General features: G+C 37.0%; 5 protein-coding genes across 6 annotated transcripts; 4 read left to right on the top strand and 1 right to left on the bottom strand.

Annotated features, from left to right (window-relative positions):
• LOC120262386 (MADS-box transcription factor 5-like) lies at positions 1-1,225 on the top strand. Its single transcript, XM_039270486.1, has 2 exons — positions 1-75; positions 669-1,225. Exon 2 carries the CDS (start codon positions 699-701, stop codon positions 1,146-1,148), a length of 450 nt encoding a protein of 149 aa, XP_039126420.1. The 5' UTR covers positions 1-75; positions 669-698; the 3' UTR covers positions 1,149-1,225.
• Positions 1,226-1,827: 602 nt separating this feature from the next.
• Positions 1,828-2,742, top strand: LOC120260290. Its single transcript, XM_039267725.1, has one exon. It carries the CDS (start codon positions 1,828-1,830, stop codon positions 2,740-2,742), a length of 915 nt encoding a protein of 304 aa, XP_039123659.1.
• A 587-nt stretch (positions 2,743-3,329) lies between these two features.
• LOC120261939 (regulatory protein RecX) lies at positions 3,330-7,236 on the top strand. Its single transcript, XM_039269961.1, is given in 8 exon segments — positions 3,330-3,498; positions 3,680-3,888; positions 4,465-4,691; positions 4,880-4,972; positions 5,487-5,508; positions 5,510-5,575; positions 6,459-6,927; positions 7,019-7,236. Coding segments are annotated over 5 exon segments (504 nt in total). The 5' UTR covers positions 3,330-3,498; positions 3,680-3,888; positions 4,465-4,653; the 3' UTR covers positions 6,744-6,927; positions 7,019-7,236.
• Positions 7,237-7,906: 670 nt separating this feature from the next.
• On the top strand, positions 7,907-12,997 carry LOC120261937 (110 kDa U5 small nuclear ribonucleoprotein component CLO-like). Its single transcript, XM_039269957.1, is given in 13 exon segments — positions 7,907-8,786; positions 9,291-9,359; positions 9,451-9,918; positions 9,920-10,024; positions 10,026-10,412; positions 10,414-10,647; positions 10,738-10,836; positions 10,944-11,102; positions 11,657-11,742; positions 11,885-12,083; positions 12,204-12,314; positions 12,391-12,597; positions 12,680-12,997. Coding segments are annotated over 13 exon segments (2,982 nt in total). The 5' UTR covers positions 7,907-8,027; the 3' UTR covers positions 12,779-12,997.
• On the bottom strand, positions 12,976-15,163 carry LOC120261938 (peptidyl-prolyl cis-trans isomerase FKBP16-1, chloroplastic). Of its 2 annotated transcripts, none has more exons than XM_039269959.1 (8): positions 15,056-15,163; positions 14,644-14,829; positions 14,228-14,262; positions 14,016-14,109; positions 13,760-13,820; positions 13,565-13,610; positions 13,203-13,273; positions 12,976-13,116 (listed from the first exon to the last, which is right to left on the bottom strand). In XM_039269959.1, the coding sequence occupies exons 1-8, from the start codon at positions 15,109-15,111 to the stop codon at positions 13,039-13,041; spliced, it is 627 nt and encodes a 208-aa protein (XP_039125893.1). In that variant the 5' UTR covers positions 15,112-15,163; the 3' UTR covers positions 12,976-13,038. The 2 variants fall into 2 exon arrangements, with proteins under 2 accessions (XP_039125893.1, XP_039125894.1); XM_039269960.1 differs by having other exon boundaries at positions 14,644-14,820.
• Positions 15,164-15,895: the final 732 nt, after the last annotated feature.

Below are 15,895 nucleotides of genomic sequence, written 5' to 3'. Positions count from 1 at the left end.
GAAATTCCAATTCTCGCCGTGTTTGCTTTTGCTAGTCTTCCTCTCCTGCCTCTCAGTTCAGGTAGTAGGACTGAGGTAAAGATTGCTTCTTTTTGTTCTTTCTTTTCAATTTATTGCAAGAATTCGATGGTTAGAGCTTGATTGATCCCTTTTCTTCTCTATTTTGGTTGGATTTCTCCTTGTTTTTAATTGTCTCTGAGTTTCTTGGGGATTAATTTTGGAGCTTTTACTTTTGTTTTTTGTTTGACCTTTGCTCCATTAGTGTTTGCTGGGATTGAAGAAAAACAGAGGAAGAAAGAAGATATCCTTAATGAATTCAAAAAAAATGAGATTTTGATTGATCTCTTTATTTTCGGCTTTCTATTTGTTTTCTCTGTTTTCATTATCCCCAATGCATTATCATTGGTGTGTTTCTTTGGAATTTTGGAGCTTTGGTTTTGGTCATTCTTTGATCTTTCTTATATATATGCTTTTAGTTTTGTAGGTCTTTTGAAAATATATGAAGAAAAGAATGGATAACTTTGGAAGGACAAAAAAGTAGAAATCTTTGTTACTGATTTCTTGGTTTTCATGCATATAATTTGGGAATAAGGAAGCTAGTGTTATTGGCCATTCTCTCTTAGATATATGGAAGCATTTAATTGATGAAATATGTGTTTACTTTGCAGGATCAAAAGGTTCTAATTCTCAATTTAAAGATGGGTAGAGCTAAGCTGCCATTGAAGCTCATCCAAGATAAAAAACAGCGGAGTATCACATTCAGAAAAAGATTTGAGAGTGTAAAGAAGAAGGCTTTTGAACTTTCAATACTATGTGACGTCCCGGTGATATTTATGTTCATTGGATTGGATGGACAGATGCATGTTTGGCCAGAGGATCGCAACATGGTGCTCGGCATTGCCGACAGGCTCCAACAGCTCAAGAAAAAAGATCGTCGTCGACTGTGTGAAGACAGTCTCTCAGAGTGTCTCCCTGGAAAAATCAATGCAACTGAAGCTGATTTACATCAAGAAATTCCGATGCCTCTACCGCAACCATTAATGTCTGCATCTTCAGACATCTTTGGAGAACCATATCTGCAGTTTGATGACTTCTTTGGAGGGAACTTGGCATTTGGAGAAGGTTGTTCATCATCTTACTTTTCATAATTCTCTGTTGTCTGCTGATGTTGTCTTGTGTCTAGACTAGTTGTTGTTTATTGTTCCTGACTGTGTGAGCATGTTGCTAGCTATGTCAAAGACCATTTTTTTTTTTGTAGAATTTGATGACATTGATCAGGTGATTATTTTCTTGAATTTTGCATGCTTTCTTAATTATAATTCTTTATTCTGTTATTGCAAATGAATTTTGGTCATGTTTAATGTTTAATAAAAATAAAATCCCACCCTTCATTTTGTGATCAACGATTGATGATTGAAGATATAAACATCAAACAATAAAACAGCCAAGAATAGTAAGAAGAAGATCAAGTTGTATGGTAAGTTTCAACCAATTTGACTTGGTCTCTCCTTCATTCTCCCCAAAACGAGGGAAAAGGAAAACTTGACAATCATCAATGAACAACAATCATCATTCATTTACTCTAAAAAGAAGAACCTCTTGAGACATAAATTCTGTTAATTGCTTGCTATATCGTCAGAGATTTCTCTTCAATTGCCTTATTGTTCCAATTTAGAATCAACTCCAACATGATCTTGAATCCAATATCCAAAGGTAATTCATTAGTTACATAATTAACATCATCCAATCAATCATCACACTTTGTCTGTTGTTCTTGAAATTTTTTCTGCATTAACACAAGAATGTAGTTGATTTTAAATCGGAGCAATGGAGGAGACAACCACCACTACCACAACCACGGGAGAAAAGCACGGCGAAGAGCAACCGGGGAGTGGGAAGACGGCACAGAGCTCGGTGATCACCTTCTACCAAGTAAAGATCGCCGGAACACCACGCAATGTGACTGTAATCTGGTGCAAGAGCCTGATCAACCACACCTTGACAGTATCTGTGGAGAAGCCAAACAGTACTGACAATACATTCACCTGCAAGGTTGAGCTGAAGCCATGGCCATTTTGGAGCAAAAAAGGTTTCAAGTCCTTTGAAATGGACGGGCAGCGCATTGACGTCTTCTGGGATCTCCGGTCAGCAAAGTTTTCAGGTGGTCCGGAGCCCGCCGGAGGCTACTATGTTGCCCTGGTGTGCAATGAAGAGGTGGCATTGTTGTTAGGGGATTGCAAGAAGGAAGCATACAAGAGAACCAAGTCCAGACCATCATTAGAAGATGCAACCATAATCTGTAAAAGAGAGAATGTATTTGGAAAGAAGTGTTTTTCATCAAGAGCAAGATTTGATGAGAGGAGGAAAGAACATGACATTGTTGTGGAGAATTCCATTTCAGGGCCAAAAGATCCAGAGATGTGGATCAGCATTGATGGGGTTGTGTTGATTCATGTTAACAATCTTCAATGGAAGTTTAGAGGCAATGAAACAGTGATTGTGGAGCAAGTACCAGTGCAAGTCTTTTGGGATGTGCATGCCTGGTTGTTTTCTAGTTCTGGCCCTGCCCATGCATTCTTTATATTCAAGCCGGCGTTGCCGGAAAACAACGCCGGTGACGATAATGGTGAGGATAGCGGAGGTGATGGAGGCGGCGCTGCAATGTTGTCGTCTCCGTTACCGTTACCGTCTTCCTCATTGCCGGAGTTTTGCTTCTTCCTCTATGCTTGGAAGGTGGAGTGAAGTGTGTATGGCACATGTTGCACAACATTGTTGTTCTTGTTAGGGTGCATCTTGAGTTTCCATTGATATATATATATATATATATATGATTATAATTTTTTTTTTTCAAGACATTAATTGGTTTTATCATAGATGGTTTTTAAACTTAATACAAGAAATTTTAAGTATGATTCTACTAATTTGATTACATGTATTAGTTACAATGAAATCAGGCTTATTCTCACTTTTGGATTGTTTCAATTTAATAACTTTTAAAATAAAAAAAATAATAATAATTTTTTAAGATAATTAATAATCTATCATTATATTATATAATAAATAAAATAATTAAATTTATAAACCCATAATTAAAAATAAATCATGATTCCGAACCGAGTCCACTTAATTATTTTTCTGATCTCTATACGAATTCATTGATTTTGTTCTCTAAATTACATTGATATATTTACTTTAATTAAATTTACGTGAATTCCGTTAGTAGGCGGCACAAGGATGGTGTAAATAAGTTTTTATGAGGGTCTTATGTGTAAATAAATTATTTATAAAATTATTTTTAAAAGAGAAATTAAGTGAAGTTCCCTCCAATTCGCGTTTCACGTTCGTGATTAATCTCTCAAAAATTCCCGCTAGGGCTTGGAGCCCTAATTCGAAACAAGGAAATCCGCGATTGGAGTGGAGAACGAGGAGGATGGCGATCATCGCAGTCAGCCGGAGCTTTCTTATCTCTCTGAATTCCCAAATGTTGGTCTCTTGTTGGTAATCAATCTCATCTTTATTACCCCTCATTTCGTAGTTTCCCCAAATTGCGTGTTTTTCTCTTTTTGCCTCTAGAAAGCTTCAATTTGGTTCTAGAATTTATATGAATTAGTTCATGATCACGCCTTCCTGTTTTCTTTTGTTTTAATTGTAATTTTGTTTTTATTTGTTTTAAATTTAGGGCAAAAAATAGGCATGTATCTTCGGGTCCTGTTAGATATGTTCCTGGGTCTCACGGTCAAGAGAAGGAAGGCCCAAGGCCTAGTCAGTTGGATGCTTCTGCTATGAAAGATCCTATTTTGATGAGAACCAGACAGTGGAAGGAGGAAAAGAACGATCTATATGATTCTGAGCTTCAGCAAAACCCTTTTGATGCTGAGTGTTGGAATGGTAGCTTTAATTATTATCATTATTATCATCAACATAAATTTACTATATTTATTTATTGGGCTCTGTGGATCTTTTGTATTTCTTCTCTTCCATTAGAAAAATTGCTAATTGAAGTCCATATATATGAGTTGAATTTGTACGCCACAAAGAACAGCCACTGTTGGTGTTTGAATTAGTAGCAAACGACTCCATTTTTTTTATTTTTTTATTTTTTGCTGACAGTGCTACTGCCATTTCATTTTCAATAACATGTAATAGTGGTTACATGTGTTTTTACAAAAGAATTAGCCAAAATATGCTTCTAACTTTACATTAATATTGTTAATGGTTTCATGTGTTTAATGACACGTGTACTTATAGCTGAATGGCTTTTTGTTAATTTTTTTATCAGAATGCTTCCCACTTCTGATTTGTCGTGAATAGAATAGGTGCAAAACCACTTGTTGAAGTATGCTCAGTATAGTTCTACTGCCCTGGAAGTGTTTGAGCTTTGTGCATACTATAAAATTGAATGGTTAATTGACCCATCAAATGGATGGTTTTGTGTTGATAGTGTTCCATTTTATTTTCTTGCAGTGAAACAAAGCAATATGTGTGAATTATCAGTTGAAGAATCTTGTGTTCTCAATGATAGCACTGATGCTAACCTTGATTTCATGAGCACTGATACCGATGAGTCTGAACCAATTCTTGAAGAAGAGCAAAATGCTGTTGGTAATTTGATTATAAAATGCAGTGAAGTAGATTACAAGAAAACTAGGCAAGATGTGGAGAATTTGGCAATTGAATTGCTTTGCAGGAAGGTTTGGTCCCTCTGTGTTTTTTTGAAGTTTTTATTGTTTAAATTTATGGCTGATCATGCCATGTTTTGTGCCTGTTCCTTCCGTGCTTGTTATCATTCCATGAAACTTAAAAATTAAAAATATAGATCCATTGGATTTGGGAGACACAGGCAGGTCCTAGTGCATAATTATATTACCCATACTTGCAGAGCATTTACAGCACTTGAGCTGCGAAAGAAACTACATGGGAAAAGATATCCTCTTCATATCATTGACTCTGTCATAGCAGATGTAAAGTGCAAGTGAGTATTTAGACTTCTCTTATATCTCAGTGCTTTCTATTTAGCAATTGCTATTTATAACTATCTTTTAGCAAGCTGATCGTGAGAATGAGTAGCATGATTGAAAACTTTTAAGTAGAAAATATACATCACTAGTTATAAATTGATGAATTGACATTGCATAACTGAAACAGATTCTGTTCGATATGATCTCCTTTAATTTTTGTATCTTCTTTTCTTGCAATAGATTTCAGGATACATGTGATATTGGATAATTGCAATATTATTTTTCATAAGTCTTGCAATTGAATTTTTTTTAAATTTGATACTTATCTATTTGAACCATCAAATCATTATGTTAGCCATGTCCTGTTGGGCCTTCTCATTTACTGTTGGATGTATTTTCCTTTTATTCAAGCATCACATTCCAGTATGTAAATAGTTTAATAGCTTCCTTGCATTTTGGTTTGCACAATGAAGACACCAACCTTAGTTTCTTGAGTCTGGAAGTAAGTTTAATGCTCTGATCCAACAGGGGTTTGCTGAATGATGACTTTGTATGCTGAGTCATTCTCTCGATCTCGATGGCTGACTGCAAATTGGGGCCCAAGGCGAATAAAACAAGTCAGTCTTGCTTACAACAACTATATTTAATCCTTTTCTGTTCTAACTATGATGTTTCCTTGTTTGCTTCAGTCGAAAAGAACTGTTCATACACTTTCGCTTTGCTAGCATGTGAACTGTCATTGATTTGTTAAGCAACACAAAATCAAGAAGACCTCTATAGAGATATGCTAGGAAGTAGGAACCGTGAAGCATATACGATTAGGGTCATGAAGGAGTTTGCTATCTGCTATTTATGGCAATGTTTGATGATTTGATAATATATACAGGGATCATTGCATACATATCCACAGAAAGAAGTAGTTGGTTTTATACCGCTGTAACTGTAAAGACTATTATCTTATGTGCCCTCGCATATGTGTGTGTGTGTGTGTGTGTGAGTGAGAGAGAGAGAGAGAGAGAGAGAGAGTGTTGGGTGGTTGAGGAATGAGAGAAAGATTGAAATTGCACTTTCATTACAATTTATTTATTTTAAGTTTATTGCCGGCATATATGCATTTTTTTCCTTATATATAATATTTCTATAGTTTGTAACTATACCTTTTGAGCAATTGCTTCAAGAGCCACAGCCACCCAGTCATTTTCTTTTTTTATTTACAAAGAAGTTTATGGGAGAAAGTCTTAAAGTTGTGTTTCTAAGAAATCCTGAAGAACCTCTTTGATTGTGTTTACTGATGAGCATTTTCATGACTGAAACTGACCCTTGCGTTGCATCTTCAGACTGTTATTTCTCAATCTCATGTTTTTCTTCAAAGCTTAATTGGCAATCTTTCAATGCACTTGTATATTCTATGAAATTCTTGCTTCGAACTGGCTTAGAGAGTTATTTGCATTTGCTAGTCATTCTCAGACTTTGAATCAAGCAGGCATTGTACAATTTCAGGCCCTTGCTCAGAAAGGTGTGAGCGAGACCGTCGCTAACAAAGCAACAAAGCAGGTTTTCGAGGAGGACGATCCAGATATGAGCAACCAGGACATGCTGCATGGAATGTCCAAGTCTTCAATGGATCGCCTGTTTGTTCAGGCCTCGAAGCAGTGGTTGCGAGGCCAGGATGCATCACCAGAGAAGCGGAAAGCTAGGATCATAAGATGGCTCCAGTACCGTGGATTCAGCTGGGGAGTTACCGGCTTCATACTGAAGAAACTTCAGTCACAATTCCCACCATGAGAACTAAAATTGCAGAGGAACTCCTCCACACATAGCACCGAGCTAAGTTTCAATCAATGTACAAGATGCAATTCTTTGTACTGACAATGATGAGCTTCCTTTTTATTTAAGGTTTTAAGCGCGCAATATCTCCTGCAGAATGTGACATGGCAATCACTGATAATCAAAATTGCACCAGAGCAAGGTACCATTTACTGCCTTTCTTCATTATTAATGTTGACCAGATTATTTGTTTGGTTAATTTTATTTTGATCAAGTTGGGGATAATCTATCAGAACCTCCTTACTGGTGACTCGGTGAGTGTTAAGCAAGGAGAAATCACCTGAATTTGATGACGTGGGTGGTGGTGAAAAATGCTGTCAAACTGTAACAGGAGCTGTTACAAATAATACTTTTTGTAGTGAGAGCTGTTAATGTATCCTTGCATGATGAAAAAATGCGAAAAAATGTTGTCTTGATAACATACATGCTTCATATCTGCCTGTGTTTTTCATTCCGTCATGTTCAACTTTCAGTGGATCTTTGTATTGTTGTGATGTTTGCTCCTTTGGCAATGTTTTTGTTGTATAAATAAAATTGTGATTTATTTTTTATTATTATTATTTTAAAAATATTGCATGCTTCATATATTATAACTTCCAGGCGTCTAGAATTCTTTTTACTGACCGAAATTTTAACAATTCAAATACTGTGTTAGTTTTTAAAAAAACTGCAGATTTGTGCCTTGGCCATGTTCAACTTGTTATATTTTGCTTATGCTCCTATGAATTTTCATTTTGTGGGTAAAATAACATTATTGGAAACATAACTGCCTGTGAAAAAGCAATATCAACAAGGTTCAACTGTTCAAAATTATCAATTTAATGGAACATACATTTTCTAAACAACATGAAGAAAATAAACAGTAAAAGATTTAAACAGATTCAGATTGTTAAAGTTACATTAATCATTAATTTAATTAATGCACATCAAAGTTTGCAGCAGATTGATTGAATACAAAATTCAGAAACAAAGAATCACGCACGCAGAGAGACAAGGGAGTGTTATTTGTAATTATACAAAATTTATGGGAATATTTGGAAAAAAAAAGCCATCGTGATTGATTTCATCTCAACCGTTCATCCCACCGTCATCAACCAAGCCGAATCTTGAAGCATTTAGAACATGCAGTAGCAGCGGCGGAAGCTATCCTATTCCCTCCTCCACCCCCAAAACAAAACCCTAGAGAGAGAGAGAGAGAGAGTGAATACCAGTCCAAAACCCAAACCCTAGCTTGCTATCACCATGGATGACAGTCTCTACGACGAGTTCGGCAACTACATCGGCCCCGAGATCCCCTCCGAAGATGATTCACCCGCCGCCTCCGACGATGACGCCGCCAATTCCGACGATGGCGACGTCTCCGACAGGCGCTCCCCCTCTCCTGCAGCTCCTGGTGGCTGGCTTTCCAAGCCCGCTCTTGAGGATGCCATGGATACCGACGAGCCGCCGCCGTCGCAGATCGTTCTTGCTGAGGACAAGAAGTACTACCCCACTGCCGAGGAGGTCTACGGCGAGGGCGTGGAAGCCCTTGTCATGGACGAGGACGAGCAGCCCCTCGAGATGCCCATCATTAAGCCCGTCCGCAACGTCCGCTTTGAGGTTGGTGTCAAGGACTCGTCCACGTACGTCACGACGGAGTTCTTGCTAGGGTTGGCCTCGAATCCGGCACTGGTGCGCAACGTGGCGCTGGTGGGGCATTTGCAGCACGGGAAGACGGTGTTCATGGACATGCTTGTGGAGCAGACACATGAGATCTCGACGTTTGACATCGAGGGGGAGCGCCATATGAGGTATACCGACACTAGGATTGACGAGCAGGAGCGGAAGATATCAATCAAGGCGGTGCCCATGTCGCTGGTGCTGGAAGATAGCAACGCAAAATCCTATCTTTGTAATATCATGGACACGCCTGGTCATGTGAACTTCTCTGATGAGATGACTGCTGCACTTCGGCTTGCTGATGGCGCTGTGCTCGTTGTTGATGCTGCGGATGGAGTTATGGTAGTCACTCATCTTCATTTCTTAAGTAATTTGCTGATTCTTAGGAAAATTTACTTTGCTATTATATGATTTGACATTTTGTTTAGAACTTTAGGTACTTCATGAATTAAGTAGAAATCAAACCAAAAGGAAAAGGAACAATCACATGGCAGAAGAGTTGAATTTAATGTTGTTTGAGCTGATTTAATCTGAATATGTCCTGGTAGGAGTTCACTGGCTTTCAGTTGCCAGCTTGAGTGCTGGCTATTGCTTGTACTTAACTCTCAATCCTAGATAGCCACAGGAACATTTCTGTATTCTCTCATCTTAAGGTCTGGGGAGGCTTATGATATCTTGAAGTAAAAATTTGGTAATGTATGTTGATTTCCATATGATCAGAATTGTTATGATGCTTTGTTTTAGTGAGAAGAAGTAAATTGGTTACAGTATCTTCTTTGTGGTCATGTATGCTGTGCTGTGTTACTCATATTTCATTATGTAGATTTATTATTTCCATTCCAACAGGTAAACACAGAGAGGGCTCTGCGACATGCAATTCAAGAAAGACTTCCCATTGTAGTTGTTATAAACAAAGTATGAGAACGTTATTTTTCAGCAGCTTTGATTTCTTTACTTTCTTTTTAAAGCATCGTTTGGAACATCTGAATCCTCACTTCCTTTTTAGGTTGACAGGCTGATAACAGAACTTAAGCTGCCCCCAACAGATGCTTATTTCAAGCTGCGCCACACACTAGAAGTTATCAATGATTTGATATCTTCATTCTCGGTTAAGGCAGGAGGCACGCAAATAGTTGATCCTGTAGCTGGAAATGTTTGCTTTGCAAGTGCAAGTGCTGGGTGGTCTTTCACCTTGCAGTCTTTTGCTAAATTATATGTGAAACTCCACGGTATCCCATTCGATGCAAACAAGTTTGCATCCCGCCTGTGGGGAGACCTGTATTATCATCCTGACTCTAGGACCTTTAAGAAGAAGGCCCTTCCAGGTGGAGGCGAGAGATCTTTTGTTCAGTTCATTCTTGAACCATTATACAAAATTTACAGCCAAGTTATTGGGGAGCACAAAAAGAGTGTAGAGGCAACACTTGCAGAACTAGGTGTTACACTGCCCAATGCAGCTTATAAATGGAATGTTACGGCCTTTATTGCGGTTGGCATGCAGCTCTGTGTTCGGATCTGCTACTGGATTTACAGATATGCTTGTGCAGCATATTCCTTCTGCCAGAGATGCTGCTGGAAGGAAAGGTAGAACATATATATACAGGTCCTCAAGACTCCAATATTGCTGAGGCTATGAAAGATTGTGATCCTTATGGGCCTCTCATGGTCAATATAACCAAGTTATATCCCAAGTCTGACTGCAGTGTATTTGATGCATTTGGGCGAGTTTATAGTGGCACTATTCAGACTGGTCAGACATTACGTGTACTGGGAGAAGGATATTCACCTGATGATGAAGAAGATATGACTGTCAAAGAAGTAACTAAATTATGGGTGTATCAGGCTCGATACCGCATCCCCATTAGCAAAGCACCTGCTGGTTCATGGGTTCTAATCGAAGGTGTGGATGCATCAATCATGAAGACTGCAACTCTATGTCCCATTGATATGGATGAAGATGTCTACATCTTTTAGGCCTCTTCGTTTCAACACATTACCTGTCGTGAAGACCGCAACGGAACCATTGAACCCAAGTGAACTACCCAAGATGGTGGAAGGTCTCAGGAAAATTAGTAAGAGCTATCCTCTTGCCATCACAAAAGTTGAGGAGTCTGGGGAGCATACTATCTTGGGAACTGGGGAAATTTATTTGGATTCCATTATGAAAGACCTTAGAGAGCTTTACTCTGAAGTGGAAGTGAAGGTGCATAAAATTCCGATGCAATTACTGATTTCCAGATGTTATATAGGCATTTTTGTTCTCTAGAGTCATACCCACGTTTTTCTATTGCAGGTGGCAGATCCTGTGGTCTCTTTTTGTGAAACAGTTGTTGAGACATCATCCATGAAATGTTTTGCAGAAACTCCTAACAAGAGAAATAAAATCACTATGGTAAGTACTTCAATATCTTCCATTTCCCTTGGTTGTTCCATTTCTGCCAACTTCTTGACATGCTATCAGGTTTTGAAGTGGCTGAATTTTTCTTTTCTAACATATAGATTGCAGAGCCTCTGGAGAGGGGATTGGCAGAGGATATTGAGAATGGGGCTGTAGACCTTGACTCGCCACAGCAAACAGTCACCAAATTCTTCCAGACAAAATATGAGTGGGATTTGCTTGCAGCAAGGGGCCTGTGGGCGTTTGGACCTGATAAGCAGGTAAAATATTATGACGTTTGCTAGACATGGACATTTGTGGACCTTTTGATAATCTCATACCTAGATTGTCAGTTTCATTTTTCTAGTTTTTGTTTTTTATTTGCCCATTAATAACCTTTGATGAGTTATTATTTGTCAGTAGTTAGATTAGGTGTTAGCAGGATGGGTTAGACCCAGGAGGGAATTTATGAGTCTTCCCAGAGGAGACTTGTCTGTTATACTTTAAATTCTGATTCAGTGATCATAAGTATCAAAAAGTGCATGTGAATGGCATCATGCTGCACGCTTTTTCACATTCAGAGCAAATTGATAAATAAAAAAGATCGATAAAACAAAACAGTGGCTAGAAGGATACTGGAATTATCTTGAAAATGTTTTTGCAATGCATTCGAGAGTTAGGCTGGAATTTTGTAACTAGTTATTTTACTTCGTCTGTTCTTTCTTGCTATAGCACTCTATTCAAGCATCGACGGAAAGAGTGATCTGATTGAACTTTAATCCAAATTCAAGTTTGATGAGTTCTTGATTGTGGTTTTCTTTGGCACCATGTGCAGGGCCCAAATATCTTATTGGATGATAGTCTTTCTAGTGAAGTTGATAAAAACTTATTACATGCTGTAAAGGACTCTATTGTTCAGGGGTGAGCATTTTTCTGTCATTATAAATAGAAACTCATTTTTCCATAATTGGCTTTCTCCTTACTTGCCTTGCAAGCAGTGTTTCATTCTTTTGATTATTGTTGTAGCTGCTGATCTCCGCTTTTAAATGCTCATCTTTGACAGCTTCCAATGGGGTGCCCGTGAAGGGCCTCTTTGTGATGAGCCCATCCGAAATGTAAAATTCAAAATATTACATGCATCAATTGCTCAAGAACCATTGCATAGAGGTGGTGGCCAGATCATCCCCACTGCAAGGCGAGTTGTTTACTCTGCGTTTCTCATGGCAACTCCCCGGCTTATGGAGCCTGTTTACTATGTAGAGGTAATGCTCCTTGTTGTTCTAGGAAATCTGGAGAGAAAATAGGTGGTGGTAGTATTGTCAAATCATTTGATTTCTGATCATCTATGGATTATTTTAATTTTCCCCTTGGGAATTTTTCAGATTCAAACACCAATAGATTGTGTCTCTGCCATATACACAGTATTGTCTCGGAGACGTGGGCATGTAACAGCTGATGTCCCTAAGCCAGGCACCCCTGCTTACATTGTGAAGGTTTGTGTCTATTGATATTCAATATACTTCCCAAATGAACACTTAAACCTTAACCATCAGCTGATAATAATTTCAGGCATTTTTGCCGGTGATTGAATCATTTGGCTTCGAGACAGACCTGAGGTATCATACACAGGGGCAAGCATTTTGCCTTTCTGTATTTGATCACTGGGCTATAGTTCCCGGTGATCCGCTTGACAAGAGCATTGTCCTCCGGCCCCTTGAACCTGCACCAATTCAGCACCTTGCGCGTGAGTTTATGGTGAAAACCAGACGCAGAAAGGTACAAAGCTCTTCATATTCTCTGCTATTTTACTCTGTATTTTTTTGAAGATAAACATCTGATCTTGAGCCTCATTTGACAGGGTATGAGCGAGGATGTGAGCATTAACAAGTTCTTTGATGAGGCCATGGTTGTTGAGCTTGCTCAGCAGGCTGCTGATCTTCATCTACAGATGATGTAAACCAAGACATGTACTCCTACAATTTTATTAAAAATTTAAACACTGTTCTCTGCTTTTGTATAACTAGACAATTCTGCAAGCTGAGTTTTGCTGACTGTAGGATAAATTTTGACTAACGTGAATTCAGAATGGTACATTGTTTGTAATGGAAATGTCACTGGACAAAATTCAGGTTGAATTAAAACAAGCATATGCCTCATTGTTGGGGATTTCTTACAATGTTTTTTTGATTTGAATCTCATAATATGATTAAATGCGCATCATAAGACCTTCAAGAGTTGAACCTCGAAAATTAATGGCTCCTTTGCATGAGAGAGAAGGCTTCTCCTTGGGCCAAACTGTGAACCAAGAATAAGAAGCAAAACTAAAATATAGACTCAATTATTAGTTTGTTGAATCATTTTCAAAACTTATAATTCCAGACCTCATCAGGGATTGGTTTCAAGTTTTCACTGACATATCCCACCTCTGGAGGTATCAGTGCTCTTCTTTTACCTGAAATAAACAATTTTCCAAAGTTAAATCTGAGTTGCAATTTCTCCATAAAATCAATTTCTGAAGTTGTCCATCTCTTTCTTATTCTTTGTTGTATGTTTGAGAAACCAAAACCAAAACCATTTTCAACAGGAGTCTTTAGATTGAGAGAGTTAATTAAGAAACTGAAAAACAAAAATCATAAAAAAGTTTTCATCAATAATTTTTTCCTACCATATTTTTTTTATCCTCTATTTCTTATCAATCCAAAAGTAAATAATCAACTTTGAGGATGGAAGATGCATTGCATACCTCCAACCTTCATTCCAACCAAAACATCTTTCAAACCCTGAATAATCTGCAGAAATTAACATGAAATGTTTTCTTGTAAGTAACGCGGAAAAAAAAAAAAAATATACGGAAATTAACATGACCGATGGCAATTAACCAGTGAAAACATTAACAATTAAGAAAAATTAGCAACCCTACATACACTCAGAAACCAACCTCTGCATCATCCAGAGGAAGTTTAACAGGTCTGCTCTCACCACTGAATTGATCCACAGTGCTACAAATGAATTTACAGACAACATGTTAATAACTTACTTAATACAAGCACATCAGCTAGGAAAAATAAGTATCATAGGATTTCTGCATTCCTCTCAGTATCAGACTTTGTCTACAATCATTCAAGAACTTTATTTAAACTGCAAATTGGTGTTTAATAATCTATGTTATAGCACAATATGAATTCACATCATACCTATGAACAAAGTACCCATTAGAGCGTCGACAAACATAATTAACTTCAACTAAGTCCCCTTCATGTGCCTCTATTCCTTCCCCTTTGACAATATCTTCATATTGAAATAGAATACATCATTTTTGTTGTTGATATGCTCTCCTAGATCTAGAAATGGAAATAAAACCAGTACCAAACTCGAGACATAAATCATGAGAAATTATATGCTCTACCTTGAATCTTAACTCCATTACTCAGCTTCCGGTACCTGAATGCTTCAACCTCAAAATAAACACAAATGTATACCATTATAAAATTTGCATCAAATATATATAAATGCTCTCATTCACATGATCATAATTGAAAAAGCACAGGAGTGACATCAACAAAAATAGTGAAAAAAAATCTCAATTCACTTCTCTAACAATTGATTAAATGAATCAAATACAACAAATAAAACATACAGGTTTACACATGCAATTGCAAAATTCATTGGGACATTTATACATTTCCAAACCTTTCAATTTACATTTTGTTTCACAAAAGAAGAATGAAACATGAAAAATGCAAGACATTAATAACCATTAACAAGCATCAAATAAAGTCACAAAACTATTAAAACTGACAGTAATTACTCATGCTTTGTTACCGAATAACATCAGATTCCTTCTCCAGCATTGGGGCAGGAAGAACAGGACTAACATACAGAAAAGCTCCACCAAAACCCACAAATTGTGATATGAACCTTCTCCTTGATACTCTACTCATTGAATCATATGACAACCCCTTTATCCAAACATCCTTCACTCCTAATTTCTCAATCAATCTGGTTTCACTACAAGTGACAAAATTTGGTCTTTAGAGTAAATTAAATCTTATGAAATCAAATAATATCTTTGTTAATCCTAGAGAACAACAACATTGGTTCCTTTCATCCATGATTCAAGTTGATTGAAGAAAAAAAAAACCATTTTTTTAATGTAAAATTGTACAAATCTTCAAGAAATCAATGGAATGAAAGACATAGAAATCTAAAACAAGGAAGAGGAGCGAAGAACAACCGTGGAGAAGACCAGAGGAAGGCTCTATTGACGACCATGCAAGCTCCTTCCATCATTCAGAGAGCATTCAGAGGAGAAGCAGAACGAAGAGGATAAGGATTTTTTACATTTTGCCCCCTCGAAAAAAAAAATTTATATTCCACGTTGTCTGAGGCATTAAATTTCATTTCCAATTTTTTAATTTTTTTAAATGAAACAATGTGTAAGGTTACCATTTTACCCCTGGACTAGCATACACATTATCAGCTGCAACCACAAGGAGCTAACTTGCATATAATTTTGGAATAAATTACATTTTTTTTGGAACTAAAATTATTATTTTAGTCCTTTATAAACTTATCACAGGGATTATTTGGAAAAGAATATAAATAATTTAGACAAGTTTTCTTGGCATATTTTTGCTCAAGAAATGAGAAAATAAAGTGGTCAATTTCTAATATGCCCATATAAATCAATATTTAGTTATATACCCCAAATAAAAAAAATATTTTTTATTTGTTTATATTCATGGTTAAAGTCTTCTTAAAAATCATATAATTTTTTTATTATTATGCCTTTCAAGATTTTTTTGTTGGTTTAAATTAATTTAAAACCGAAAGTTGCATAAAATTATATGAATTTCTCTTCCATAATTTTTTTTAAAAAATAAGTTGAATTTAAAGAGAAAAAAATTTAATTCAATAATTTTTATTTAAAAGTAATTAAAAAAATAAAATAAAATATCCAAATGGACCAATAAAAACAGTGTTTGGATGTGAGTGTTTCTCAACCACTAAAAAGAGATCATAAGACGGAGATCTCGGGCCCCACTGAAAAGGTCTTGACACGTGGCACCACTAA

Source organism: Dioscorea cayenensis, chromosome 5 (genome assembly GCF_009730915.1).
Source record: "Dioscorea cayenensis subsp. rotundata cultivar TDr96_F1 chromosome 5, TDr96_F1_v2_PseudoChromosome.rev07_lg8_w22 25.fasta, whole genome shotgun sequence".
Taxonomy (NCBI): Eukaryota; Viridiplantae; Streptophyta; class Magnoliopsida; order Dioscoreales; family Dioscoreaceae; genus Dioscorea; species Dioscorea cayenensis.
Note: the sequence above shows the minus strand (reverse complement) of the source record. Positions and strands in the feature narration are given on the sequence as shown.